At 46.4% G+C, this 27,847-nt stretch overlaps 1 protein-coding gene across 1 annotated transcript in view; it reads right to left on the reverse strand.

Moving 5' to 3' along the window:
- IQCH (IQ motif containing H) overlaps positions 1–27,847 on the reverse strand; it is a 219,174-nt gene that overhangs the window by 138,874 nt on the left and 52,453 nt on the right. The window contains exons 6-10 of the mRNA XM_073618288.1: positions 17,796–17,916; positions 13,237–13,368; positions 4,500–4,693; positions 3,550–4,095; positions 58–124 (exon numbers count right to left, since the gene is read on the reverse strand). Coding sequence (XP_073474389.1) covers positions 58–124; positions 3,550–4,095; positions 4,500–4,693; positions 13,237–13,368; positions 17,796–17,916 — 1,060 coding nt within the window. The remainder of the gene's footprint in view (positions 1–57; positions 125–3,549; positions 4,096–4,499; positions 4,694–13,236; positions 13,369–17,795; positions 17,917–27,847) is intronic.

The raw sequence follows: 27,847 nt of genomic DNA on the forward strand, positions 1-27,847 counted from the left end.
CGTAATGTGCTGGGTAATAGAGGTGGCTGATAGATCTGGAGGCTAAGAGCTCTTTACCTAATGATGGGATATGGATAATGCTCCTCCTGCACGTCCTGATGTGATTCCAGTTGGATGCCAGATGCTAAAAAATCAAGGGAAGAGCAATGAGTGAGAGAGGCAGTCTGGAACACACTTATCGGAGAGGGCGAGGGGGGTCTTAAGCTTCCTTCCTTCATCCTGCCGTACGGTTAATCCAAGCTTAAATTATATTAATTGATTTAATTATATGCTTTAAAAACATCTCCGCACCCCCCCCTCCCCAATTAATTTAATTAGGCGGCTGCATGATGCGGCTGGTGAGGGGAGATTAAGGCCGTACTCGCTTTAATTAAAAGAATATGAATTAACACGGAAAGTGTGGGGTGGGGGGTAGGTGGGAGGTAAAGCAAATATAAATGAAATGGTGCGCACTAATTAAAAGGCCGTGTTAAATACTTCTTGACAGAGCAATGACAGCGCAGAGGTGTTTAATCCCCCTGTAAGTGAGAAGAGGTTTGATTGTGAAATGTACACAGGCCGTGCAATCTGTGCTTCCCCGCACAATACCAGACGCAGATACTCTTACTGCATCAGAGGGACGACTAAGAGGGACGGAACTCTGGAAGCTGCGCCCAAAAAAACGACTGGGAGAGGACGAAGGACTAGTTACCAGTAGTCTTGGATGGAGGTGGAGGCACGCTCAGGTTAAGAAGAAGTTTATTGAAATTGACAGTTCACAGGTGATAAGTAAATCCAACACGTTTCGGGGGAAATGCCTCCTCCTTCATCAGTGCTGTGATAGTAGCTGTGGTCGGAACTGACCTGGAGCCAGGAATCAGCTACAAGTATGGCCCCTTAGATGTCATCGGATAGTAGTAGTAGTGTCAGGACCTGGATCATCTGCTGGTGGCCCTATGCTTCCCAGAGGGGAAGTTTGTAGAACCAGTGTCCACCAGCAGGTGTATCCCAGCAAATCCCAGTAATCAGCTCCACCTGGTGCTGGCTGCTGAGAGAGTATTTAGTCCCTCCTCTGCTGTTACATCTTGCTCTAGTGCAGCCTTTTTCAAACCAGGGTGCCTTGGAAAAAAAATGCCTAATATTTGCCCTAAATTGCCCCAAAATTGTGTACCAGCAAATTAATCTGCCTGCCTTTTTTGATACACAAAGCCACAGATTTTCACTGTGCAGCATTACAGCCTTGGGCATTGTACTGACATCACTGGTTGAAAAGGAGTACTCAATAAAAGGTGCTCAATAGCACCGACACACCATCTTTGTTTGACCCCCCCCCCCCCCAATGCTCCTCTACATCAGCACTGGGTACACGTTAGCTGTGTGGGGCAGAGAAAAGAGTTGGAATACTAGTTGGTACCAATGTGCAAAAGTGTATTTGGTTTCAAACAATACCTCTAATGTCTTATGTGTATGGATGCTGTTGCAATAGGTAAAAATATTAGTTTCGTTTTTTTTACATTTTAGAATAGGGTGCCTTGAGACTATGCAGAATTTTAAAGGATGCCTCAATGGAAAAAGGTTCAGAAATCCTGCTCTAATTTTCTGCTATCTTTTTCCTTCTCCAGCTGGTGCTGGCTGCTGGAAAGGTCTTTAGTCCCCCTTCTGCCGTTACATCTTGCTCTAGTGTTTTGCTTGCTGCCATATACTGCTAGCCATTATCTTGTTCCCGCTCCATCTGGTGCTGGCTGCGGGGAGGGTATTTGTTCCCTCTTCTGCTGTTACACCTTTCTCCAGTGTTTTGCTTGCTGCCAGATACTGCTCTCTGTTATCTTGTTCCTGCTATTTGATTGCACTCTCTGCCTAGTACCTTTACCTTGAACCCTGCAGCCCTGTTCCTACTCCCCCTTATCTCATTATGTTCCTTATCCCAGCATTGGTTCCTATATGTTCTTTGCACCTCCAGTTTTACCCTGCTTTTCTGTGTTCCCCATTTGTATATATTGTATATAGTTCATTTTATAGTTAGAATTTCTGTCATTTATTTAGGTATTTTGTTACTGGGTTTTTGGTTCACTTAAATCTTTTCTGTTTGCTGACACTAGCCGGTGTCTCCCAGCAGCCAGAAGATCCCAGTAATCAGCTCCACCTGGTGCTGGCTTCTGGAAGGGTATTTAGATCCTCTTCTGCTGTTACACCTTGCTCTAGTGTTTTGCTCGCTGCCAGATACTGCTAGCCGTTATCTTGTTCCTACTCCACCTTGGTGCTAGCTGCTGGGAGGCTATTTAATCCCTTTTCTGCCGTTAAACCTTGCACCGGTGTTTTGCTAGCTGCCAGATACTGATAGCCATTATCTTGTTCCTGCTCCATCTGGTGCTGGCTGCTGGGAGGCTACTTAATCCCTCTTCTGCTGTTACACCTTGCTGTTATGTTTTGCTACAGTAGCTGCCAGCTACTGCTAGCCGTTATCTTGTGCCTGTTCCACCTGGTTCTGACTGCTGGGAGAGTATTTAATCCCTCTTCTGCTGTTACACCTCGCTGCAGTGTTGGCTTTACTTACCACCTGTGAATCGTCTATGTTATTAAACCTCTAAAGTATTAACTTCAAGTGTTTATACGAACCTTTATACTGAGTGCACCTTTACATCCATCCAAGATTAAACTGCAGAACACCTTGTCAGAGAGGCAGCAGCCTAAGACCCCAACAGGGCTCATCCATGTCATATCTTGATCCCCCTTGACATGTCCCCTTGAAAGACAACGCAGCCCAGATCACCTCTACTGATACCAGACCATACATTGGTTCAGTGCTGTCATACACACACATTGGATAGTTACCATTAGCAATGAGTTTGTGGTCCATCAAAACCCGGAAGTCAGCTATCATTGCCAGGCCAATATGCTGTGGGTGAGAGATTCCCCACCTTGCAGCTGCATGTATACAAAGGGGCAGGGATGCGTGTGACATCATTGACCTAATAGGGCCATGTGCTCATATAAGGTCAACAATGTCACGAGCAGCCCTGCCCCTTTGTGTACATCATCTGCGGAGTGGGGAATCTCCCGCCTGCAGATCATTGGTCCAGCTAATTTCTGGGTTCGGACAAACTTGGGTTTGGACCAAACCCAAGTTCATCACTAGTCACCAGTATTCCATAGCAGAGGGAGGAGGGCAGAAGCACAACACTAGAACTGGTGTCAGTTATTCACCCCTGTGATTGGCGATCACAGTGATCAGTCAGTGACCTGTGTTTTTTTCTTCTTTGTAAAATATTAATAATGTCAAAACCAGGTACCTGCTCCCCCTTCCCCCCCAAAAAAAGTGCCAAATGTGGCAGTAGAGTGGGGAGGTAGGAACAAGCGGAGCTTCCCCTTTTGGGTGGAACTCCACTTTAAGCTTTGACAAAACATGGAAGCCAATTGGTTTCTATGCAGAGCTGCATCAGATTTTGCACGCTCCGGTTTTAGGAAATCAACCCCAAAGCATTTTTATGGACATACTAAGTGAGGTGAGTGCCTCAATGGTCTCCTTTTTTTTGTTTAGTAGCAGAACACAGATAAAGAATAGGTACTGACCTTTGCTCTAGATCTGAAGTTCTGTAAATGGTGGTCTCTGGATTCCAGCAACATCTTATGTACTCGGGATTTTTGCACATACAGCAGCCAGGCAATGGCGATGACACCAGCAGCCCATCGTTGCCGACGGTGGGCGAGGTATGCCACTCTGTCTTTATACCCTCGCCATGTGGTTTGGATCTTCAGAGCAGCTGCTGACCTTCCTTCTCTTCCCTTGTACCGCTGCCCGGGCTGGTTCAAGAATGTGTGAACCCAGGTTCTGTTCTCCAACACAGACAGTAGCTGAGACATTGATGGAGCCTTACCCAACTCCACATCCAATGTAGCTATCTTCATCCTCTCTCCATTTACCACTGCAGCAGGAACAGCGTAATCCTGGAGTAACCTTAGTAAGCTCTCCAGAAAAGTCATAAAACTACCCCAGCTAAGACAGTAATGCTGCTTAAAGGCCAAAAAGTCTGCCGCCTTGGGATCGATTACACCGGTGTAGATGGTAAAAGACTGACCAATGGGAGCACTGACGGCAGTGAACTCCCAAGGATCCTGCTGGAAGAAAATAGGAAGACAAGCATAAGTATGGTTAACAAAATTGAAATGCAATACACTTTTTAAACAGAAGCTGGAGTCCTCTTGTAGACTACAAAAAACACAACTTCATTGCTCATTGGCAAGCAGATGTAAAACTGCTAGGGAGGTAGTAAGACCAAAAGCCCAGCTGTGCATAGCCTCTAGGCACATATTATCTTCGGGGTCAATTTTGGCATATCTGTTAATATGTGGGAAGTATTTCAAATACAGCAGGACTTTGGTGTCGATTGTACCGAACAAAAAATATGCAGATTGTCCTTTCTCATCACAACGCATACACATCTGCTACTGCCCTGAGGGACAGAACAAGTGAGATGACCTGAGAAGAAAAAGATGTCTTTGAGTAGAATGTACATATGTACCTGTGATACCGGAGATTCGCTTGCCTCTCTTTCTTGGTTTGTCACACTGGCTGATGTCCTTGTTGTTTGGTTGGAAACGTTGTGACGCTCTGAAGAAAATGGCGTTTCCATTCCATTGCCATATAGCCGGGACTCCAACTGGTCTTGGTTTGCTTGGTGTGAATCCTCTTCTGACAGCTTGACATGGCCTTTCCCTATATAATATGTTATTACATTGTAAAGAAAAACAATGGGGTTGATTTACTAAAGCTGGAGAGAGCAAAATCTACAGATGTGCATGGTAGCCAATCAGCTTCTAACTTCAGCTTGTTCTATTAAGCTCTGACGAAAAAACCGGAAGCTGGTTTCCCTGCAGAGCTGCACCAGATTTTGCACTCTCTCTCCTTTTAGTAAATCAACCCCAGTGTCTTTCATTTCATTGATGATTTAGAGCAGTCTTCCTCAACCTTTTCACCCCAGAGGAACCCTCAAGAATAATGTTTAGGTCTCAGGGAGCCCCTGCTATAATTCATTTATTGAGGGACAATAGGAAGACTGCCCCTTACATTGGTGAAGAATGCACCACTTACAGTAGTGGTCACAATAAAAAGATCATTGGTATTATGCCCCTGGACATGGCACCATCAGATGGCAGGTCAGTCAACTATTACTCAAGGAACCCCTGGAAAACTTTGCGGGAACCCTAGGGATCCATGGAACCATGGTACTGTGGTTGAGAATGGCTGATCTAGTGTATGAGCCGAGTATTGCATCATTGCCAACAATAACATATAAAGGCATCTTGTATGGGTGGGGAAAGACTGAAGTTGGGGCTACCCTACTTCTTTCAGTCCAACTAGATGACTTTTGTTATGTTCATGGGTACCATTGAGATACATTGTCCTGGCCAATAACTATTGTTTCCTTTACAGGGCTTGTACCTAGAATGACTGCACACTTTCTACACCACACTTTAACAGGCACGCTAAGGCTAAACAAATGTGCATATTTATGTATGATCATTTTAAAAGATAAAGTCTGAACTTCTGACTGGCATGTCTATCGGCAACTTAAAGTGTATATATAGATAGATAGATAGATAGATAGATAGATAGATAGATAGATAGATAGATAGATAGATAGATAGATAGATAGATAGATATATCTATACACACACACACACACTTTTGTTTTTTTACAAATAAACATTAATACATGACAAAAGATTCCCAGAGCACTATATGTTAGCTAAAGAAACATCACAGTAGATCCAGCTTGCTTTGATCCCTCATCACAGGATTTGATTGACAGCGGCAAGAGCCAGTGGCTTTCGCTATTATTAATATGCCCTATAAAGGTGGGAGAGAGCCGCCACTCTCGGGCACAATGCTGGATCTGAGAGATCAGGTTTAGGTAAGTATAGGGGGGGGGGGGCAGGAGCTGCACAGAAGGTTTTTTTACCTTAATGCAGAGAAAGCATTAAGGTAAAAAGCCTTGAGCCTTTAGAACCACTTTATAATTTTCTCAGTTGTTAGACGGGTGTTTACAGTAAGGGGAAAAAAGTATTTGATCCCCTGCCGATTTGTATGTTTGCCCACTGATAAAAAAATTATCAGTCTAAAATTTTAATGGTAGGTTTATTTTGACAGTGAGAGACAAAATAACACCAAAAATATTCAAAAAAACGCATTTCAAAAAAGTTATAAATTGATTTGCATTTTATTGAGTGAAATAAGTATTTGATCCCCCATCAATCAGCAAGATTTCTGGCTTCCAGATGTCTTCTATACAGGTAACGAGCTGAGATTAGGAGCATCTCTTAAAAGAGCAGTATGGGTTTGGGGTTTTTTCCCCAGTCATACTTACCTAGGTGGATGCTGCATCAGTCCCTTGTTGCCTCTTCACTGAGAACCGAGCCATCAAACATCGCCGATGGCTCAGTTTTCACAGATCCCTAAGCGGAGAGCTGCTGCCTGTCAGTCAGCAGCTCCCCTGCTCTGCTCCTCCACGCTCATTGGAGCGCTGAGCTGTGGAGGGGCGGGAAGCGGCCAGTCCAGGCACCACTTCCAAAGTTGGGATGACGCGGTGCCTGGACTGATCTTGGTAACATCAGCAAAGAGTGGAATTCAGACTGCTATCTGCTGAAAATGGGTCACAGGAGTGCAAAGCGAATTGCACTGCTGTGACCCTTAGGAGAAGCCCAGCCAAATGAGCTCAGGCTCCTAAAGGGAGTGCTCCTCATCTCAGCTTGTTACCTGTATAAAAGACACCTGTCCACAGAAGCAATCAATCAATCAATCAGATTCCAATCTCTCTCCACCATGGGCAAGACCAAAGAGCTGTCCAAGGATGTCAGGGACAAGATTGTAGACCTACACAAAGCTGGAATGGGCTACAAGACCATCGCCAAGCAGCTTGGTGAGAGGGTGACAACAGTTGGTGCGATTATTTGCAAATGGAAGAAACAAATAACTGTCAATTGCCCTCGGTCTGGGGCTTCATGCAAGATCTCCCCTCGTGGAGTTTCAATGATCATGAGAACGCTAAGGAATCATCTCAGAACTACACAGGAGAATCTTGTCAATGATCTCAAGGCAGCTGGGACCATAGTCACCAAGAAAACAATTGGTAACACACTACGCCGTGAAGGACTGAAATCCTGCAGCGTCTGCAAGGTCCCCCTGCTCAAGAAAGTACATGTACAGGACCATCTGAAGTTTGCTAATATCTGAATGATTCAGAGCACAAGTGGGTGAAAGTGTTGTGGTCAGAGGAGACCAAAATTGAACTCTTTGGCATCAACTCAACTCGCCGTGTTTGGAGGAGGAGGAATGCTGCCTATGACCCCAAGAACACCATCCCCACCGTCATATATGGAGGTGGAAACATTATGCTTTGGGGGTGTTTTTCTGCTAAGGGGACAGGACAACTTCACCGCATCAAAGGGACGATGTACGGGGCCATGTACCATCAAATCTTGGGCGAGAACCTCCTTCCTTCATCCAGGGCATTAAAAATGGGTCACGGATGGGTATTTCAGCATGACAATGACCCAAAACACACAGCTAAGGCAACAAAGGAGTGGCTCAAGAAGAAGCATATTAAGGTCCTGGAGTGGCCTAGCCAGTCTGCAGACCTTAATCCCATAGAAAATATGTGGAGGAAGCTGAAGGTTCAAGTTACCAAATGTCAGCCTCGAAACCTTAATGACTTGGGAGAAGACCTGCAAAGAGGACAAAATCCCTCCTGAGATGTGTGCAAACCTGGTGACCAACTACAAGAAACGTCTGACCTCTGTGATTGCCAACAAGGGCTTTGCCACCAAGTACTAAGTCATCTTTTGCGAAGGGGTCAAATACGTATTTCACGCATTAAAATGTAAATAAATGTATAACTTTTTTAAAATGCGTTTTTCTGGATTTTTTTGTTGTTATTCTGTCTCTCACTGTTAAAATAAACCGACCATTAAAATTATAGACTGATCTTTTTTTTGTCAGTGGGCAAACGTACAAAATCAGCAGGGGGTTCAAATACTTTTTTACCTCGCTGTATAATGGCAACTCACTTCTGTGAAAGCACTGATAAATAGCAGAAACACCTCACTAATCATGATGTAATCTTTCAGTCATGGGCAAGTGCTTGTGACTTAACAGCTTGATGATATCTCATACTATGAGATGAAGAAATCTGGCATCAAAGCTGCAGATAACAGGACAATTAGTCTCCATTATGAAACCGTTATGGCTGCCAAACCAGCTGCTGACAAAGGGCTGTGCTTGCAATCACACTGGGAAAAAAATACCATTATAGGTCCAGTTAGCAAGTCTATTCACATTGTTGTCAATCAAGTTCTGAGAAAAGGGGGCACTCTTGTCCCCCCCCCCCCGAAATGCATTGGCTACTTTTTGGATTGTCCCCCCTGACTTTTATTGGAATAAAGTTGTATCTGGACCTCTCAGCAGTGGTGCGGCGCTTCAATTTCAATTTTTGTTCCATTATAAATTCATCTTATATCTCCTACATCAGTTGCATTACGATGGTAAAATAACTGCATAGAACCAACATGACATGAGCTGGGATGCCCTTTAAAAGGGGGATTCCAGCTCATGATATGCTGATTTGTAATTACCAATGTAATGCAACTAAAAAAAGATATAAACTTAGAACTATAAAAGAAAGCCTCGATCGTGTAACGCATAAACACGCCTAACAGTGTTAAGCTGCAGACACGCCATGAGATATTAATCACGGTTAATTGGATAGCTATACATAAAGTGCCGCACTAATAGATAAATAAATAAAAAGCCTTAAAGAAAAAGTGATTCAAAAAATATACAGTTCATCCGGAAAGTATTTACAGTGCTTCACTTTTTCCACATTTTGTAATGTTATAGCCTTATTCCAAAATGGATTCAATTAGTTATTTTCCTCAAAATTCTACAAACAATCCTCCATAATGACAACGTGAAAGAAGTTAGTTTGAAATCTTTGTAAATTTATTAAAAATAAAAATGAAAAAAATCCCAATTACATAAGTATTGACAGCCTTTGCTATGACACTTGAAATTAGCTCAGGTGTCTCCTGTTTCCACTGATCATCCTTGAGGCTGGGTTCACACTGGTCCGACAAACGCTCCGACATTGGGAGCTCATGTCGCATGACGTGTGAAATTTAATGTTTCCCTATGGGAGCCGTCCTAACTGGTCCGACACAAGTCGTTCCGACTTTAGAAATGCTCCCTGTACTACTTTGGTCCGACTTTGATCCTACTTCAGCCTATTGACTATCATTGAAGTCGGATCAAAGTCGGATTGCCATCTTGCATGATCCGACTTCGGCACGCGACTTGTGCTCAGATGTTCTTGAGGGGGAACTCCGCGCCAAATTTTAAATAAAAAACCGGCATGGGTTCCCCCTCCAGGAGCATACCAGGCCCTTGGGTCTGGTATGGACCTTGAGGGGAACCCCCTACGCCGATAAAAACGGCGTGGGGGTCCCACCCAATCCATACCAGACCCTTATCCGAGCACGCAGCCCGGCCGGACAGGAATGGGGGTGGGGACGAGCGAGCGCCCCCCCCCCCCTCCTGAACCGTACCAGGCCGCATGCCCTCAACATGGGGGGGTTGGTGCCTTGGGGGAGGGGGCGCGCTGCGGCCCCCCACCCCAAAGCACCTTGTCCCCATGTTGATGAGGACAAGGGCCTCTTCCCGACAACCCTGGCCGTTGGTTGTCGGGGTCTGCGGGTGGAGGGCTTATCGGAATCCAGGAGCCCCCTTTAATAAGGGGGCCCCCAGATCCCGGCCCCCCACCCTATGTGAATGAGTATGGGGTACATGGTACCCCTACCCATTCACCTAGGGAAGTGTCAATAAAAAAAACCACAGTACACAGGTTTCAAAATTAATTTATTGGGCAGCTCCGGTATCTTCTTCCGACTTCTCCCGGTGTTCCGCCTCTTCTCCCGGGCCCCGCCGCTATCTTCTTCCAGCTCTATTGCCAGCGAGGGGCCCGGTCTGCTGCCGCTGTCTTGTCGCCGCTGTCTCGCCGCTCCTTCTCTTCATCTCTTCTTCCGATGTTGACCCGACGCTCTCCCCGGCTGGAATGCTCTCTGTGCGCTCTGCTCTGACTTATATAGGCGGTGACCCCGCCCCCTTATGCCGTCACAGTCTCTGGGCATGCTGGGACTGTGACGGCATAAGGGGGCGTGGTCATCGGGTGATGACCACGCCCCCTAAAACGTCACAGTCCCAGCATGCCCAGGGACTGTGACGGCATAAGGGGGCGGGGTCACCGCCTATATAAGTCAGAGCAGAGCGCACAGAGAGCATTCCAGCCGGGGAGAGCGTCGGGTCAACATCGGAAGAAGAGATGAAGAGAAGGAGCGGCGAGACAGCGGCGACAAGACAGCGGCAGCAGACCGGGCCCCTCGCTGGCAATAGAGCTGGAAGAAGATAGCGGCGGGGCCCGGGAGAAGAGGCGGAACACCGGGAGAAGTCGGAAGAAGATACCGGAGCTGCCCAATAAATTAATTTTGAAACCTGTGTACTGTGTTTTTTTTTATTGACACTTCCCTAGGTGAATGGGTAGGGGTACCATGTACCCCATACTCATTCACATAGGGTGGGGGGCCGGGATCTGGGGGCCCCCTTATTAAAGGGGGCTCCTGGATTCCGATAAGCCCTCCGCCCGCAGACCCCGACAACCAACGGCCAGGGTTGTCGGGAAGAGGCCCTTGTCCTCATCAACATGGGGACAAGGTGCTTTGGGGTGGGGGGCCGCAGCGCGCCCCCTCCCCCAAGGCACCAACCCCCCCATGTTGAGGGCATGCGGCCTGGTACGGTTCAGGAGGGGGGGGGGGCGCTCGCTCGTCCCTACCCCCATTCCTGTCCGGCCGGGCTGCGTGCTCGGATAAGGGTCTGGTATGGATTGGGGGGGACCCCCACGCCGTTTTTATCGGCGTAGGGGGTTCCCCTCAAGGTCCATACCAGACCCAAGGGCCTGGTATGCTCCTGGAGGGGGAACCCATGCCGGTTTTTTTATTTAAAATTTGGCGCGGAGTTCCCCCTAAAGATTCATACCAAACACAGTGCCGGGCATTGGCGGGGATCCAAGTCTGATCCCCGTTCATTGAAAATCGGACACATGCCGGCTTCATGTCGCAGGGCAAAGTCGGATCCAAAGTAGGACGGCTGTCGTGTCGCACCAGTGTGAACCCAGCCTGAGATGTTTCTACAACTTGATTGGAGTCCACCTGTGGTAGATTCAGTTGATTGGACATGATTTGGAAAGGCACACACCTGTCTATATAAGGTCCCACAGGTAATAGTGCATGTCAGAGCACAAACCAAGCCATGAAGTCCAAGGAATTGTCTGTAGACCTCAGAGACAGGATTGTATGGAGGCACAGATCTGGGGAAGGGTACAGAAACATTTCTGAAGGTCCCAATGAGCACAGTGGCCTCCATCATCTGTAAATAGAAGAAGTTTGGAACTACCAGGACTCTTCCTAAAGCAGGCCGCCCGACCAAACTGAGCGATCTAGTGAGAAGGGCCTTAGTCAGGGAGGTGACCAAGAACCCCGATGGTCACTCTTACAGATCTCTGGTGTTTCTCTGTGGAGAGAGGAGAACCTTCCAGAGGAAAAAACATCTCTACAGCATTCCACTAATCAGGCCTTTATGGTAGAATGGCCAGACAGAAGCCACTCCTCAGTAGAAGGCACATGACAGCCCACCTGGAGTTTACCAAAAGGCACCTGAAGGACTCTCAGACCATGAGAAACAAAATTCTCTGGTCTGATGAAAGAAAGATTGAACTCTTTGGCCTGAATGGCAAGCATTATGTCTGGAGGAAACCAGGCACAACTTATCACCTGACCAATACCATCCCTACAGTGAAACATGGTGGTGGCAGCATCATGCCATGGGGATGTTTTTTAGTGGCAGGAACTGGGAGACTAGTCAGGATTGAGGGAAAGCTGACTGCAGCAATGTACATCTCTGGAAAGATCTGAAAATGTCTGTGCACCGATGCTCCCCATCCAACCTGATGGAGCTTGAGAGGTCCTGCAAAGAAGAATGGGAGAAACTACCCAAAAATAGGTGTGCCAAGCTTGTAGCATCATATTCAAAAAGACTTGAGGCTGTAATTGGTACCAAAGGTGCTTCAACAATGTATTGAGCAAAGGCTGTGATACTTATGTACATGAGATTGTTTTCATTTTTTATTTTTAATAAATTTGCAAAGATTTTAAACAAACTTCTTTCACGTTGTCATTATGGGGTATTGTTTGTAGAATTTTGAGGAAAATAATGAGTTAAATCCATTTTGGAATAAGGCTATAACATAACAAAACGTGGAAAAAGTGAAGTGCTGATAATACTTTCCAGGTTTGCACTGTATAATCCTTCAGTGAAAAGCATAAAAAAAAACAAAAACTTGCAACTTGTAAAAGGGTCCCACCTCTCCCTTAAAACCAATAACTGAACAGTGAATCAAATGTCACCTCCTGAGAAGAAGACCACCACCAAAGAGAATCAGGTGGGCGCCTACCAGAACACAGGGACCTTCTAATGAAAGAAAGGTCAAAAAAGCTGGTTGTCATATGGTTCTCCAGAACATCCATGGACATGGGCGGCACTCTATGAACTCCAGGCCATTCCCCCCATACATCAGTAGTTGGAATAAGAGAAAACATACGAATAGTGTGAAACCCTTCAAAACGTTTATTAAATGAGCAACGAGCTTGTGTCACCGCATACCGGAAGTGATGGAAAACACCATCTTAGTTAGCCAGCAAGTTTGTTATCCATTGTGCAATTCTTTTTTAACAATGTGAGTGAAATTTTAAGATTTAATAAACGTTTTAAAGGGTTTTACACGATTCGGTTCATATGTTTTCTCCTATGCCAACTACTGATGTATGGGGGGAATGGCCTGGAGTTCGTAGAGTGCCACCCATGTCCATGGATGTTCTGGAGAACCATATGACAACCAACTTGTTTGATCTTTCTTCATTGGAAAGTCCCCCTGTTCTGGAAAGAGCTCACCTGATTCTCTTTGATGGTGGTCTTCTTCTCAGGAGGTGATGGTTTATTCACTGTTCAGTTATTGGTTCCAAGGGAGAAGTGGGACCCTTTTACAGCTTTAGATATCTATAGATAGCAGATATGAGCTATAAAGATCAAACTCTTCAAAGACCAAACACACCATACCATGTACAATAATATAAAAATAAAACCTTCAGCACAACTACCTTGTGAATTAGAGGTCGCCCAACGAGACTGAGCACTACGCAGGGCCAGAGTCTGAGGCTGGATGGCGGGAGGAACCAAGGTGAGCCGAGCAGCCGGAGGAATGAGACCTCTTTGCAGTAGACTGAGGATTCCTAAAAGGACAAAATATGGCGGATGTTTATTCATACACAAATGAGGTTCTGTATGTTGCAAAATTCAGACACTTTATATACAGTAAAAGCAAAAAATACTTATAAATCTTTGATATATTTTATTAAAAAGAAATCCCTCTTAGGAACAATGGATAGAATGGGAAGGAGCAAGCAGGGCTGCTATTAGAAATCACGGGGCCCCATGCGGCCTACCTGACAGGGCCCCCTCCTTTTTTTTTAACATATTTTTAACAGTCTTGTTGGGGGGAGCCTTTGGTGAAATATTGGGGTCTAAACAGACCCCTGATGTCTCACATTTGAAACAGTAAGGGACTGAGGACACAGTTTCCCCAGTCCCTTTCTCAGCAGCATCAGCTGCACTGGAAAGTAAATGAATGGGAAGTGCTCTGAGGCTCCTTGTTCATTCACAGACAATTTACTATGCTTCAGTCAGGGGTGGCCCATCCATTAAGTGCACAAGGGCGCCGCCCTCCCATTTCCATCGCCGGGCACATGAAATACAGCAGCAGGGGTTTTTTTTTTAAGCACCTGATTAAAGCCAGAAGCTCTAATAGGCTAAAAAATAGGGTGGGCTCCGGACGCAGAGCATTGCGCTTGGAGCCCACCCAGGTTTGTAAGAATAGCGAATAAACATTCGCTATTCTAACACTGAATGGCCTCTCAGCCAATCAGGAAGCGCGGGTGTGAGACAGGTTTCCTGATTGACCGAAAGGAGAAAGCGTTCTGATTGGCCGCTGAGGAGGAGGGAGGAGACAGAAGCCGACGAGCAGGGGAAGGAGATGCCCGCGGAGGAGAGCCGGGGAAGCCGCCCGTGGTTGAGGTAAGTGTGCACCGACTGGCCCAACCCGACCCCCCCCAAAAATGACCACTAGCCGCCACTGGCTTCAGTGATGAATAGACACAGTGAGTGATCGGTGCCAATCGCTCACTGTGTTTATTCAAGAAAGGAAGGGGCTGGTATAAAGGACATATTTACCACACACCCCCCGCTCTCCATCCTGAAACATCCCCCTGTGTGCCCTCAGCAGCTGCTGGTGGGAGAGGGGAGGAGGGAAGCTGGCAATGCTGCAGGGGAGGGGGGCATACAGGGAAGCCTGAACAGCAGGGGGGATGGGCACATAGATTCCGATCCCCCTCCACTTTTCCCCACAGGTAAGCCAATAATAAGGCTTACCTGTAGGTACTGGAAATATCTCCTAAACTTGTACAGTTTAGGAGATATTCGACATATACGCTTGCGCCGACGTCATCGCGCATACGCACTGAAGAAGGGGCACGATCGTGCTGTTTCTATAGTGCCTGTGCCGTGACTGTCAGCTCCCGTGTGCATGCGTGGGAGTGTCGTCACGTGACTCCGGCCAGTAACAGAGCCGGAGTCCATGGCCCCAGAAGGAAGAGGGGTTGCAGTGACATTGTGGGCTTCTTCTGCAGGTAAGTGGTACATCATGGGCTAGTATGCATACTAGCCCATTAAGCTTTTACTTTGCAGGGAACAAAGAGGAAGTAAAACCCATCAGGGTTTACGTCCTCTTCACACCAGCCATAGAAGGATCGAATCTCGGCTGGTTCAGCAGGGACCCGTCGATATATTTTTTATTTCAGGTACTTATATAGCGATGTCAATTTACGCAGTGATCAGGTGCTCCTTGCAAGATTTCTGACAGAGGAGTGAAAAGAATTATCAGAAGATTTGTCCAAGAGCCAAGGACCACTTGTGGAGAGCTTCAGAAGGACCTGGAATTAGCAGGTACAATTGTTTCAAAGAAAACAATAAGTAATGCAATCAGCCACCATGGCCTGTATGCACGCTCGCCACGCAAGACTCCATAGCTGAAGAAAAAGCATGTTGAAGCTCGTTTAAAGTTTGCTGCACAACATTTAGACAAGTCTGTGAAATACGGGGAGAATATCGTCTAGTCAGATGAGACCAAAATTGAACTCTTTGGATAATACACACCATGTTTGGAGGTCACATCACCCCAAAAAGACCCCCCATACCAACAGTGAGGTTTGGAGGTGAGAACATCATGGTGTGTGGGGGGGGGGGGGGGGGGCTGTTTTTCAGCATACGGTACTGGCAAACTTCATATCATTGAAGGAAGGATGAATGGAAAAATGTACCAAGACATTCTTGATAAAAATCTGCTGCCACCTACCAGGATGATGAAGATGAAACGAGGGAGGACATCTCAGCCAGACAATGATCCCAAACACAAAGCCAAGGAAACTCTCCATTAGTTTCAAAGAAAGAAAATAAATCTGCTAGAATGGCCCCCAGCCAATCACCTGACTTGTATCCAATAGAAAATCTATGGAAAGAACTAAAGATCAGAGTTCATAGAAGAGGCCCACAGAACCTTCAAGATCTGAACCTGAGGAACGCATGCGACTATTTTCTACATACAGTCAGCATCTTAACCACTTGATGACCACTGCACGCCGATATACATGGGTACAATGGCAGCGGTGGGCAAATGGGCACGTCCCCTTTAATTCGCAGGGCTAGCGCACCCACCGCGTACAGCCTGACCGTGCCTGCGGGTCCCGCGGACTCTATGTCTGCCGGGCAGACAAGGCATTTCCCCGTTCTGCCTAGTGGCATGACACTGATCACAGCTCCCTGTCATCGGGAGCAGTGATCGCTGTCATGTGATTAGTAGCCCATCCCCCCCACAGTTAGAATCATTCCCTAGGACACACTTAACCCCTTCCCTGCCAGTGTCATTTACACAGTAATCAATGCATTTTTATAGCACTGATCGCTGTATAAATGCCAATGGTCCCAAAATAGTGTCAAAAGTGTCCGACGTGTCCGCCATACTGTCGCAGTCACAATGAAAATCGCAGATCGCCGCCATTACTAGTAGAAAAAAATAAAATAAAAATGCTATAAATCTATCCCCTATTTTTGTAGACGCTATAACTTTTGCGCAAACCAATCAATATATGCTTATTGCGATTTTTTTATCAAAAATATGCAGAAGAATACGTATCGACCTAAACTGAGGAAAAATTTGCTTTTTTTTTAAAAAATGGGGATATTATTATTATATTATTATAGCAAAAAGTACAAAATATTGTGTTTTTTTTCAAAATTATCGCTCTTTTTTTGTTTATAGCGCACAAAATAAAAACCGCAGAGCTGATCAAATACCACCAAAAGAAAGCTCTATTTGTGGGGAAAAAAAAATGGGGTCAATTCTGTTTGGGTGCAACGTCGCACGACCGCGCAATTGTCAGTTAAAGCGACGCAGCGCCGGATCGCAAAAAGTGCTAATAAAAAAAATGAATAATAAAAATGCCATAAATCTATCCCCTATTTTGTAGACGCTATAACTTTTGCACAAACCAATCAATATACACATATTGGAATTTTTTTTTACCAAAAATATGTAGAAGAATACATATCGGCCTAAACTGAGGAAAAAATGTGTTTTTTTATATATTTTTGGGGGATATTTATTATAGCAAAAAGTAAAAAAAAGATTGCTTTTTTTTTCAAAATTGTTGCTCTTTTTTTGTTTAGCGCAAAAAATAAAAATCGCAGAGATGATCAAATACCACCAAAAGAAAGCTCTATTTGTGGGAAAAAAAAAGGATTTCAATTTTGTTTGGATGCAATGTCGCACGACTGCGCAATTGTCAGTTAAATTGACGCAGTGCTGAATCGCAAAAAAGTGCTCTGGTCAGGAAGGGGGTAAAATCTTCCAGGGCTGAAGCGGTTAAAGCTTTCATTCCCAACAAAGGATTTTGTACCAATGATTTAAATACATTTCAGTTTAGCGTGTTCAATACCTTTTCCCTGTGTCCTTCCATTTTATTACACAGAACTTCATTTCTGAACGTATTAGTTTGGGTGTCTTTGTATGTATGGATTGGATGGGTTGTTACCGACACGTGGTGAAAATTTCATGTCAATCGCATCTTTACCAATAGATTTACCTAGAAAAATGGTGATGTTTTCGATACTTATTTTACCCACTGCATAGGTCTTGGTTGACCAAGTATGTGCCCGTTCTTGACCCGATTGGTATCCTTAAAAGATGTCCAAGCCCCTGTGTGGGCCTGATTGTTGTTATTTTCTCTTTCTATAACCAATAAAAATGATCGAAACTGAAAAAAAAACAATCTCTAGTTTCAGATGTTAGAAAATGTGTAGAATGTATTTCTTTTAACAGGAGCATTTCCGCCTGAACATCAAACCCAAAAATAGAACCAATAAAAAAAAATAATAACACTATTAATCACCCCTTAGGGGACGTAAACAAGGCCTGACCTCATCATGGTAACATACATAGTGTGGAACATATATTATGCTGTCATGGGCCATGGGGGAAAACAGGTGTTAGGTACAAGTCATTATCCTCCAGCATAGTCTTTGTATTGTCTGTACCGGGAGATCTCACCTTTTTGTACATCTTTTTCATGCACTGGTGGTGGAGTCAGAGAGGCGTCCATACGGTGTGAGGCCGGTAACACTGAAAGATGGCTGATGGTAGGTCCTCTGACAATCTTCTCCATAGGCACCTAGAAGAAGCAGCATTTAATCCAATGTATGCAAAGTCACCACCATTAAAAAAATAGTGTTCGATGATATCATTCTTCTGTGACATGGAAGAAGGGACATTGGAATGTTTTATTACACTGATTCCCAACCTCGGTCCTTAAGTACCCACAACAGGTCATGTGTTGGGAATTTCCCTTAGATAAAATGGCTGCCATACTTACCGAGTCATTGACATTGTTTTAAAGCAGGAGGAGTCTCCAAACTGCGGCCTGCAGGCTGAATACTGCCCTTTGCACCATTCCTGCCACTGATAAGAGGCACTATTCCTTCCACTGACAGCAATGATTGGACACTAGGGGGTGGATTTACTAAAGTCAAAAAGACTGTCCACTTTGCAAAGTGCAGTTGCTACAGAGATTAGTAAATGAGGTAAAGCTTCACTTTGCAAAGAATACCTAATTACATGCAAGGAAAGTTTTAGAAAACTGCATTTTTGCTTGCACATGATTGGATGATGGAAGTCAGCAGAGCTGCTCATTAGCTAAGCTCTGGAGCAACTGTCTATTTGCCTTCAGTAAATCAACCCCTATTCCTCCCAGTGACACCAACGATGGAGCACTATTCCTCCCAGTGACACCAACAACAACAATGAGGCACTATTCCTTCCACTGACACCAATGATTGGACATTATTACTCCCACTGGCACCAACGGTGGGGCACTATTCATCCTACTGACACCAACGATGAGACACTATTTCTCCCACTAACACCAATAATGGTACACAATTCATCCTACTGAGACCAATGATGACACACTATTTCTCCCACAAACACCAATGATGGAACACTATTCCTCCCACTGGCACCAAAGATGGGGCACTATTCCTTCCAGTGACACCAATGATGGGGCACTAATCCTCCCACTAACACCAATAATGGTACACAATTCCTTCCACTGACACCAACAATGGGACACTATTCATCCTACTGACACCAATGATGGGACACTATTCCTCCCACTGGCACCAATGATGGGACACTATTCCTCCCACTGGCACCAATGATGGGGCACTAATCCTCCCACTGGCACCAATGATGGGGCACTAATCCTCCCACTGATACCAATGATGGGGCACTATTCCTCCCAATGACACCAATGATGAGGCACTATTCCTCCCACTGACACCAATGGTGGGACACCATTCCTCCCACTAACACCAATGATGGGACAGTATTCCTCCTATTGACACCAATGATGGGGCACTATTCCTTCCACTGGCACCAATGATGGGGCACTATTCCTCCCACTCATACCAATGATGGGGCACTATTCCTTCCACTGATAACAATGATGGGGCACTATTCCTCCCACTGACACCAATGACGGGGCACTATTCCTCCCAATGACACCAATGATGAGGCACTATTCCTTCCACTGGCACCAATGATGGGGCACTATTCCTCCCACTGATACCAATGATGGGGCACTATTCCTTCCACTGATAACAATGATGGGGCACTATTCCTCCCACTGACACCAATGACGGGGCACTATTCCTCCCAGTGACATCAACAATGGGGCACTATTCCTTCCACTGACACTGATGATTGGACACTATTACTCCCACTGGCACCAACGATGGGGCACTATTCCTTCCACTGACACCAACAATGGGACCAATGATGAGACACTATTCCTCCCACTGACACCAATGATGGGACACTATTCCTTCCACTGATACCAATGATGGGGCATTCTTCCTCCCACTGACATCAATGATGGGGCACTATTCCTCTCAGTGACACCAACAATGGGGCACTATTCCTCCCACTGGCACCAACGTAGGGGCGCCATTCTTTTCACTGACACCAATGATGGTACATTATTCCTTCCACTAATACCAATACTGGGACACAATTCCTCCTCCCACTAGCTCGGAAATTTTCTACTCCCACTGGTCACAGTCCGGCCTCCCTAAAGTCTGAATGACAGTAAACTGGCAATTTGTATAGAACGTTTGGAGACCCCGGATTTAAAGCACCTCTGCAAGGTGACAGAAATCCTGAAAACATGATCTGTTGGGGCTACTTGAGGACTGTGGTTGGGAACCACTGCTTTATAACACAGTGACACCTCAACGTTGTCCTGGAATTTCTAACTGTGTGGCTTCTCATTGGATGTGCAGTCAGAGTGAATAAGCCCTTCATAGGCTCTGCTAAACTGGAGGCTGATGTTTCAGCTGTTCATAAGCCACTGCACAGAGGACCACAGACCACAAATCCCCATTATCCAGCACTAACCTAAATCATGCATTTTTTATTTTTATTTTATTGCATTACATGGTCAATGCACCCAAAACAGACTGGAAATGGAAATGGAATAGTCCATTTTGAAAGTGTACTGGGGAGAACTGCACTGGTGGTGGTATGAGGAGGGGGGGATCTGTACTAGTGGGAGATGTGTCCTGGGGGGATCTGTACTAGTGGGAGATGTGTCCTGGGGTGAGCTGTACTGGTGGGGAAGCTGTACATCCGGGGGAGGGGGTGGATCTGTACTGGGGGGGGGGGATCTGTACTGGGGGAGCTGCACTGGTGACAGTGAGGGGTGGAAGGGAATCTGTATGGGGAGATCCATTGTACCAGTGGTGGATCTGTACTGGGGGAGCTGCACTGGTGACAGTGAGGGGTGGAAGGGAATCTGTATGGGGAGATCCATTGTACCAGTGGTGGATCTGTGCTGGGGGCAAGCTGTACTGGTGGGGAGACCTGTACTGCTAAAGAGGGGGTCTGTACTGGGAGAGTAGTACTGGTGGAGGAGAGATGTATATTGGGGGGAATCTGTACTGGTTGTTGTGCTAATGTCTTATGATATCTCTTGGGTACTCTGATGGCCATACCTCCTTGCTGGAGTTCACCACTCTATTCAATACCCCCAGGCAGTGTCTTTCCATTTGCTTTCTCTCTAGTGTAGGGGTCCCCAAACCACAGCCTGTGTGTCACATTCGACCCACTGCAGGATTGCGTCTAGCCCGCAGCTAAGGTCAGGAGGTCCCCCACCACCCCCCGCTGCATTGTGATGACCTGGACAGCAAGTGACCTAGAAACCGATGATGTGCATGCCCCAGCAAGGTCAGGATCCCCCTGCTATGCTGTTAGACTCCCAAAATGTATAGCGTTAGGACTGCAGATATCACGGGGGTGCCATGACGTGGCCTCTTGCTGCATTATGCATGTGTTTGCAAACGTGCGCTGGCTGGTAAGTTGAGCTGGGAATTTTTCTTTGTGGTTGTTCCACTTTTAATGTAGAACTATTGGCAAAACTTTTTTTCTTCATTGTGGATAGAGTAAGGAAGGGTTATAAGCCGTCAGTTTTTTTTTTTTTTTGCCATCTGTGTCCCATTGCAGAGATTTCCCTTTACTTCCTGTCCCATAGCCAAATAGGAAGTGACAGGAAATCCTTTAAAATTAATGAGATTTCTTGGGGACCCCCAGGTTACCAGAACTAGTGTCCCCATTGGAAGATTTCCTCTCTATTACTTTTCTGGGGAAAACCCAAAATGTGAGGTTTTCTTTTACATTCACTTTCAATGATAATGGTAAACAGGACAAAAAGAGAGGGTGAATTTCCTTAACAGAGGCACAGATGGCTATAAAAAACTGACAGGGGTTCTAATCCTTCTCCACTCCATCCAAAACCAAAAAAAAAGTTTTGCATTTAGTTATACTTTAATAACTTCAATACCGGGAACTTTTACCCCCTTCCTGCCCAGGACAATTTTCAGCCTTTAGCGCTGTCACACTTTAAATGACAATTGCGCGGTCATGCTACACTGTACCCAAACAAAATATTTATCATTTTTTTCACACAAATAGAGCTTTCTTTTGGTGATATTTATTCACCACTGTGTTTTTTATTTTTTGCTAAACTAATGAAAAAAGTCAGGAAAAAAAAGGTTTTCTTAGTTTCTGTTATAAAATTTTGTAAATAAGTAATTTTTCTTCTTTACTGATGTGTGCTGACAGGCACCGATGGGCTGCATGGATGGGCACTGATGAGGTGACACTGATGAGGAGGCACCAGTGGTGTCGCTAGGGGGTGCCTTCTGGGGCTATAGCCTTGAACCTGGGGCCCATAGCCCAGAGTCTCTAGGGTAACTGGGGTGGGTGCTGAGGCAGAGGGGGGCGGCTCGCCCCGGGTGACACACACTGGCGGGTGCCAGGCCGGCGTCTCCTACTGTGTCAGCTTTGACTGAATTGCTGGGTGCCCGCCATCACAAAGTTCCGCTTCCTGGTAAGGCTCCTTTGACAGACAGCACACTTGTCCAATGCCGGGACATGTGCTGCCTATCATAGGTGGGAGCCGATCAAGGGCACCAGGCGATTCAAGTTAAAGCTGACACAACGGGAGACGCCGGCCTGTGTGATGATTCGGCTGGCTCTCCTCTTCCGATCCCCGACACAGGTGAGGGCGATGTGGGCACAGGTGAGGCTGCATTCCTGGGCACTGGTGAGGTTGAGATGTGGGCACAGGTCAGGCTGCATTTCTGGGCACAGGTGAGGCTAAGATGTGGGCACAGGTGAGGCTGCATTTCTTGGAACAGGTGATGCTGCATTGCTGGGCACTGGTGAGGCTGAGATGTGGGCACAGGTGAGGCTGCATTACTGGGCACAGGTGAGGCTGAATTCCTGAGCACAGGTGAGGCTGCATTGCTGGGCACTGGTGAGGGTGAGATGTGGGCACAGGTGAGGGTGCATTCCTGGGCACAGGTGAGGCTGCATTGCTGGGCACTGGCGAGGCTGAGATGTGGGCACAGGTGAGGCTGCATTGCTAGGCACTGATGAGGCTGCATTGCTGGGCACTGGCGAGGCTGAGATGTGGGCACAGGTGAGGCTGAGATGTGGGCACTGATGAGGCTGCATTGCTGGGCACTGGTGAGGCTGAGATGTGGGCACAGGTGAGGCTGCATTCCTGGGCACAGGTGAGGCTGCAATGCTGGGCACTGGTGAGGCTGAGATGTGGGTAATGGTGAGGCTGCATTCCTGGGCATAGGTAAGGCTGCATTGCTGGCACTGGTGAGGCTGAGATGTGGGAACAGGTGAGGCTGCACTCCTGGGCACAGGTGAGGCTGCATTCCTGGGCACTGGTGAGGCTGAGATGTGGGCACAGGTGAGGCTGCAATGCTGGGCACAGGTGAGACTGCATCCCTGGGCACTGGTGAGGCTGAGATGTGAGCACAAGTAAGGTTGCATTGCTGGGCACTGGTGAGGCTGCATTGCTGGGCTTGTTGAGGCTGCATAGATGGGCACAGCTGAGCCCTGCATTCTTTATGTAGCGCACTCCTGAGCCCTGGGGCTCTCTAAGGGCCCTGATGTAAGGGGGGGCTCTCTGGGCACCCTGGTGTAATGAGGGAGGCTCTCTGGGGACCCTGATGTAAGGGGGGGCACTCTGGGAACCCTGTCATGAGGGGGGCTCTGGTGACCCTGATGTAAGGGGGTATCCGCACTCAGATATGTAACGATATTTTATATATATATATATATATATACACATATACACACACATGTATATTATATACATTATAGACATGTATATGCTCGCCCAAGCATGTGACTTTCTTTAGTTCGCTGCCATGGGCTTTAGCCCCAGATATTTTGTAGACCTAGCAATGCCCCTGGGAGGCACTCCGATGCAGCATTGATGGGCACTGATAGGCGGCACTGATGGGCACGAATGGGCTGCACTGATAGGCTCTGATGGTCAGCATTGATGGGCACTGACAGGCATCACTGATAGGCACTGATTGGCTTCACTGGTGGGGCTGCACTGATAATAATTGCACTAATTGGACACAGCTGATCACATGGTAAAGAGCCTACGTCATAGGCTCACTGCACACTGCACCACCAATCGCAGTGTTGCACTCCCCCGGGGGCACGCACGAACGTCTTGTTCTGAACGATGTCACATGACATCCACTCAGAACAATGAAACCCCTCGCCTGCCCATCATTCTGCTATAGGCCGAGTAACATTATATTTTTCCAGTGACATTTGTTCTAGATTTTTCTAAGTTTTTCTTACTATTTCGTTAGGCCTTGCTAGTTAATTTCTTTAAAAAAAAATAAGGGCACAGAACCCGGTGATCTTTAATCTCTTTCATGTTGTTCAAAGGTTGCCTACCCCTCATATGTACTGTTCATGGTTACATTGGTCCGAGCTGGAATTCTACATTAAATGTTTGTATTTAGGTTTAATAACACCTTAACCACTTGCCGACCAGCCGCCGTCATTATACGGCGGCAGGTCGGCTCGTTTCCGTGAATCTCTGTAGCTGTACATCGGCCCGTTTTACAGCTATAGCAGGCTGGGGGAGCTGATGCACGTGGCCGGCGGACGCAATGTCCTCCTCCCACCCACGATCGCTCCACAGAGAGCCAGAACGTGGATCTGTCAATGTAAACAAACAAACATAAAATTTGTTTTATTTTTGTTGTTTTTTGGATATTTATTATAGCAAAAAGTAAAAAATATCGTTTTTTTTTCAAAATTGTCGCTCTTTTTTGTTTATAGCGCAAAAAATAAAAACCGCAGAAGTGATCAAATACCACCAAAAGAAATCTCTATTTGTGGGAAAAAAAGGACGTCAATTTTGTTTGGGTACAGCGTCACATGACCGCACAATTGTAAGTTAAAATAACACAGTGCCGTATCGCAAAAAAATGGCCTGGTCATTAACCGCTTCCCGACCAGCCGCCGCGGCGCGAGCCATCGTAGCTATATACGTCGGCTCGCCGGGGTCGGGATAGCAGGCGCGCGCGTGCCCGCTGAACAGCGGGTTGCCGATGCTAGTGGCTGATGGTCGCGATGACCGGCGGCCACGAGCGATCGTGAGCAGGAGACACAGAACAGGGACGAGTGTGTGTAAACACACACTTCCCTGTTCTGTTCTCACAGGAGTTACAGATCGTGTTTTCCTATTAGCTAGGAACCACGATCCATCACTTACTCTAGTCAGTCCCCTTCAGTTAAAATCACCTCCCAGGGAACACATTTAACCCCTAGATCGCCCCCTAGTGTTATCCCCTTCACTGCCAGTGACATTTTTACAGTAATCAATGCATTTTTATAGCACTGATCGCTGTATTAATGCCAATGGTCCCAAAAATGTGTCAAAATTGTCCGATGTGTCCGCCATAATGTCGCAGTCACAATAAAAATCGCAGATCGCCGCCATTACTAGTAGAAAAAAATAAAATAAAAATGCTATAAATCTATCCCCTATTTTTGTAGACGCTATAACTTTTGCGCAAACCAATCAATATATGCTTATTGCGATTTTTTTATCAAAAATATGCAGAAGAATACGTATCGACCTAAACTGAGGAAAAATTTGCTTTTTTTTTAAAAAATGGGGATATTATTATTATATTATTATAGCAAAAAGTACAAAATATTGTGTTTTTTTTCAAAATTGTTGCTCTTTTTTTGTTTATAGCGCACAAAATAAAAACCGCAGAGCTGATCAAATACCACCAAAAGAAAGCTCTATTTGTGGGGAAAAAAAATGGGGTCAATTCTGTTTGGGTGCAACGTCGCACGACCGCGCAATTGTCAGTTAAAGCGACGCAGCGCCGGATCGCAAAAAGTGCTCTGGTCAGGAAGGGGGGAAATTCTTCTGGGGCTGAAGTGGTTAAAATCCCTCCAAATGTACATTGATTGTCCTGAAGGTTTGTCCCTCAACAAAAGTAGAATTACACTTTAAGCCCTGGTTCACACACGTGCGGTGCGAATTGAAGCTCAGGTTTCACTGTGAAGATAAAAATCATTTGTTCAGAGGTTCCTCTGCGTTTTAGCTGCGGATCAGTGAGCAGGGAGAGGGGGGAGTTGTAGTGAGGAGAAGGAGAGAATTCATGTTCAGAACGGAATGCAACTGCGAATCAGATGCGTTCCCATAGAAGATAATGGGCTTGTAATTCGCACCGCAATGCCCAGAAAACGCACACGTTTTTTGTGCAATGCGCAGTGCGAATGCAACGCACATATGTGAACCAGATACATTCAAATGAACGTATTTTAAAATGTCCTGCGAATTGGATGCGGTGTAAGCCGCATCTAATTCGCATAGGTGTGAACGGGGGCTTAAGGGGAATTATGGCCAAAGCTCTATTTGTGGAAAAAAAAAAAAAAAAGGACGTCAATTTTGTGTGGCTACAGCGTCGCACGACCGCGCAATTGTCAGTTAAAGCGATGCAAAAAATGGCCTGGTCATTAAGGGGGGGGGAGATCTTCCGGTCATTAAAGCGGATTTCCACACAAAAATGGAACTTCCGCTTTTCAGAACCCTCCCCCCCCCCCCCGGTGTCACATTTGGCACCTTTCAGGGGGAGGGGGGTGCAGATACCTGTCTAAGACAGGTATTTGCACCCACTTCCGGCATAGACTCCCAGGGGAGTCTATGCCTCTTCCTGTCCCTCCGTGCTGTCTCCTGGGAAACACACAGCTCCCAGGAGAGAGCGGGGACCACTTACGATGCGCAGCGCGACTCGCGCATGCGCAGTAGGGAACCGGGAAGTGAAGCCGCAACGCTTCACTTCCTGATTCCCTCACCTAGGATGGCGGCGGCAGCTGCCGAGAACTGAGTAGGTTCTCGGCGTCGCCTGCAGACATCGCTGGACCCTGGGACAGGTAAGTGGCCATGTATTAAAAGTCAGCAGCTGCAGTATTTGTAGCTTCTGGCTTTTAATATTTTTTTTTTTTGGCGGTGTGGGTGGACCCCCGCTTTAAGTGGTTAAGCGAGTACTGAACTCTGGTAGACTTCATCAAAGTTGTATTCTCCTCGTCTCGGAAATATCACAAGACGTGTCGCCGCTGCTTTGCGGCGCCCAAAGAATTTCTGGCTCCTGGACCTCGGCAGAGCTGGAAGCGGCAGGTGCGGCAGAGGGAATGCATGCAGAACTTTTGCAAACGCCACATCTGTTTCACAACGCGGGTGACAGCAGCGGAGCAGAAAGGAGTGAGGGGAGGATGGTAGGGATAGGGGGGGGGGGGTTTGAGGCAGGGAAGATATGAGCTGGCTCAATATGCCCGGTGCTTTGCACGTGGGCAGAAGGCCAGGCAGAAAAGCGTGGGCCCATCTTATTGGAATTCAGCAGTGGCCCTCGCTTCCTGTCCAGAGACAGATGTAACGCAGCCGTCCATGGCATTGCAAGCAGGCACTGAGCTGTTTCCAGGGATTTGGTGCGCGGTGGAGAAGCAGTGTTCGCAGGCTCACCGCGCACCCCTGCATAGCGAAATGACAGCCAGTCTTCTATTCCACATGACAAGCACTGGATAAAAACTTACAACAAATGGTGACCTTTCCAAAGATTAATTTGTTTACCAGCAGAATCCTCCTCTCCCTGTCATCCCAGATGGAGCGTATCAGAACGTCCCCAGATTCGAGGTGCAAGGAACGCTGACTCCAATCAGATCCAAATCTCCGGCAATTAGTTCCAGGCTTGTTTTTTTTTTTTTTTCCTCTCTCTTGTATAATATCCTCCCCCCCCACCCCCCCTCCTTACACACACAATTACCCCTCCATTCGATCAGGGAGATTGTCACGCTTCCCATTACCGATATAGTAAATACATTCCAAGGAAAAAACATCAATTTGATTACAATGAACGCAAATCACCATGACAATCCTCCAACAAGAGCATGAAATGTGGATTATTATGGAGTGCTAGTCTGTAGTTGTAGAGAACGCGGACATCGGTGAAGAATAGGACTGGCGCTACAAAAACGCCATGGCTAGAGGTAAAAAAAGGAAGAAAAGGGCGTTGGGCGCAGTTATATTTCCTTACGTCCGCCTTTCTCAACCATTTTAACCTCAAAGGAACCCTTTGAAATAACTTTTTGGGTCTCAGGGAACCCCTGTTAAGAATGCACAGAGGTGGGGGTGGATGTGGAAC

Source organism: Aquarana catesbeiana, linkage group LG03 (genome assembly GCF_042186555.1).
Source record: "Aquarana catesbeiana isolate 2022-GZ linkage group LG03, ASM4218655v1, whole genome shotgun sequence".
Classification (NCBI taxonomy): Eukaryota; Metazoa; Chordata; class Amphibia; order Anura; family Ranidae; genus Aquarana; species Aquarana catesbeiana.